This window comes from Stylophora pistillata, chromosome 11, assembly GCF_964205215.1.
Source record: "Stylophora pistillata chromosome 11, jaStyPist1.2, whole genome shotgun sequence".
Lineage (NCBI taxonomy): Eukaryota > Metazoa > Cnidaria > Anthozoa > Scleractinia > Pocilloporidae > Stylophora > Stylophora pistillata.
Genome location: NC_142529.1, coordinates 19,439,368 through 19,441,867, shown reverse-complemented (window position 1 = coordinate 19,441,867; position 2,500 = coordinate 19,439,368). Strand labels below are relative to the sequence as shown.

General features: G+C 34.9%; 1 protein-coding gene across 4 annotated transcripts in view; it reads right to left on the bottom strand.

Annotated features, from left to right (window-relative positions):
• Positions 1-2,500, bottom strand: part of LOC111343837 (uncharacterized) — a 34,241-nt gene that overhangs the window by 8,173 nt on the left and 23,568 nt on the right. For all 4 annotated transcript variants that reach the window (XM_022951028.2, XM_088738913.1, XM_088738912.1 and 1 more), the window contains one exon: positions 661-876. In XM_022951028.2, the coding sequence (XP_022806763.2) occupies positions 661-876 (216 nt within the window). The remainder of the gene's footprint in view (positions 1-660; positions 877-2,500) is intronic.

Below are 2,500 nucleotides of genomic sequence, written 5' to 3'. Positions count from 1 at the left end.
ATAACCAATTCATCAAGTCTGATGACACATTGGTTATATCAAATAACCATGTAATGCAAGATTGGTTTTATCAAATAACCAAATAACGCAACACTGGTTATATCAAATAATCAAATAACGCAAGATTGGTTTTATTAAATAACCAATGGATATAATGAAATTATCATAAATAAAAGAACATATCACGTAAAAAACGACCAAAAGCGAAATAAATGATAAATTTATAAACGGCGCCCCATACATGTACGAGTAAGTGATGCGTGACAAAAATGTTGTGACAAATTCTGACCTCTGTGATGACGAATATCTGAACCCATGACCTCTGCGATACCGGTGCAGTGCTTTACCAACTGAGCTAACAAGCCTACAGGGAGCTAGTGATTATGTTTGGTTCGTTATAAAGATCGAGGCCACGCGAGCAACTTGCCCCCTGAGGAACCTGGTACTGAGTTGGCAAATCCCAGCGTTCATTTGGACGCCAGTATTAGCGAAGTGGCGCAATGAAAACATACGAGCCTTCCCCATCTATTGTTAGTTTCCAGTCTTCACTCAAACGTAATGGAGTGGTACTACGTTAACATGCAGTCAAGGTAGCCTAGGTAGCCTACTACTTCCCATTTGATATTTTGAATTTAAATTTTTTTAATTAATTCAACTTACCAAAAGGTAACGAAGCTTGTGCTGTGCCAGCACTGGTATTAGAGTTGTCCACTGATTGTTGGTTTATGTCCTCACAAAGCTTTCGGAACGATTGTGGCTGTCGGACCATCCTTTTAGCTTGCTCTTCATCTAGATAGTAGAATATCCTTGCAGTCCCAAGACGTATTCTATCCTGTGATTCGATTTCCACATCAGCGATACCAGGTTCTCTAGCGGCTGCAGAAAAGTTAGAAAAGTCATTTTAAAAATATATCAAGAGATTTTTAGATTTTTTTTTTTTTTTTGGTTGGCTTCAGGTAACATGCTAATAGAGGTCAGGGCAAATAGCAAAGAACCACAGTAGGATGGCAAAGAACATAATTTATAGTTACACAAGGCGGAAAAGCTTATTCAAGTTGTCTTAAACGTGGACTAATCCCGTCTTAAATCTAAGTTTACTAAGTTTAAGTTGAGGTTTAAGCAACTTATACACCGGTTTAAGTCTGCCTTAAATCGAGCTTATACTATCTTAAGGCTAAACTTTAATGTAGGTTTAAGCTGACATTAAATGTCTTTAAACAAAAGTATTCGTTTACGTTGCATTTAATGGAACTTAAACTCATCTAAAACACGCTTTTAAGTACTGTTTATCTGTAGTAAACTGAAAAAGCTTATTTAAGTTGTCTTAAACGTGGATTAATCCCGTCTTGAATTTAAGTTTACTAAGGTTAAGTTAAGGTTTAAGGAAACTTATGCACCGGTTTAAGTCTGCCTTATACTATCTTAAGGCTTAAGTTTAAAATAAGTTTAAGCTGACATTATGTGCCTGTAAACAATGTAACTAATATATTAATGGGACTTTCACTGTCTGTTTTATGCTTCACAGTGAGGTTATGTTAAGTGAATTTACGGTTAATGTTAATCTGTTTAATGATACAATGTAAGTGCATTACGTTTATGTCATATTTGATACGTCATATTTAATATGATTACTTTATTAGTTGTTACAAGAGTGAAGATTTGATCGCACTTATGATGAAACGGGTGTATAGATGGTATTCATGTGGGAGACTTTGAGTGGTCACGTGACACATGCGCAGTGAGGGTCATAAAACTTTACTCATGTGCATTGGTAGATGTAGGTAAAAATGTGGTATAATGGTCACAAAATGTACCAAGAATCCAAAAGGGACCTTTGGCAACGCTAATCTTTAAGATGATGTAGATAAAATCACTAGTATTCATATCGTGTAGAAAGACGAGAATTATAAGCTATCACATTTTTTTACAAACTTTCTGTCACTTATATTTTGTCTAGTCATCACAAAATAACGATATATAAGCCGTGTGAGCTGTTTAGTCTGCATAGAGATACCATACTTCAAGTAAATTAAGCGACGATGAAGAAAGTTCGATTTCATTCAATCAGACATGTACAAGTAGTGTATCTTACTGAAAACCATCCATACATAGAAGTCAAAGAGAAGGTAAATGCAATCAAGTCGTTCCTGGATACTCCGTTTAAACGCAAAAGAAAAGAGTTAGAAGACAGACAGCATGGTGAGTATCTATATGCGAGTACATTTTACACAAAACCTCGACTCGCTTAAGGCAGACCTTAAATCTTTCAGTAGGTTTAATGATGTATTGAAGGTTACTTAAAGTGATCCTATTTCTTTTAGTGGATTTAAGGCGCTTAAACTAGACCAAAATCTTTGAGCATATTTAATAATATATTCAAGGTCACTTAAACTTGACCAAATCTTGGGGCATATTTAATAATATATTTAAAGTCACTTAAACTTGACCAAAAACTTTGAGCATATTTAATAATATATTTAAGGTCACTTAAACTTGACCA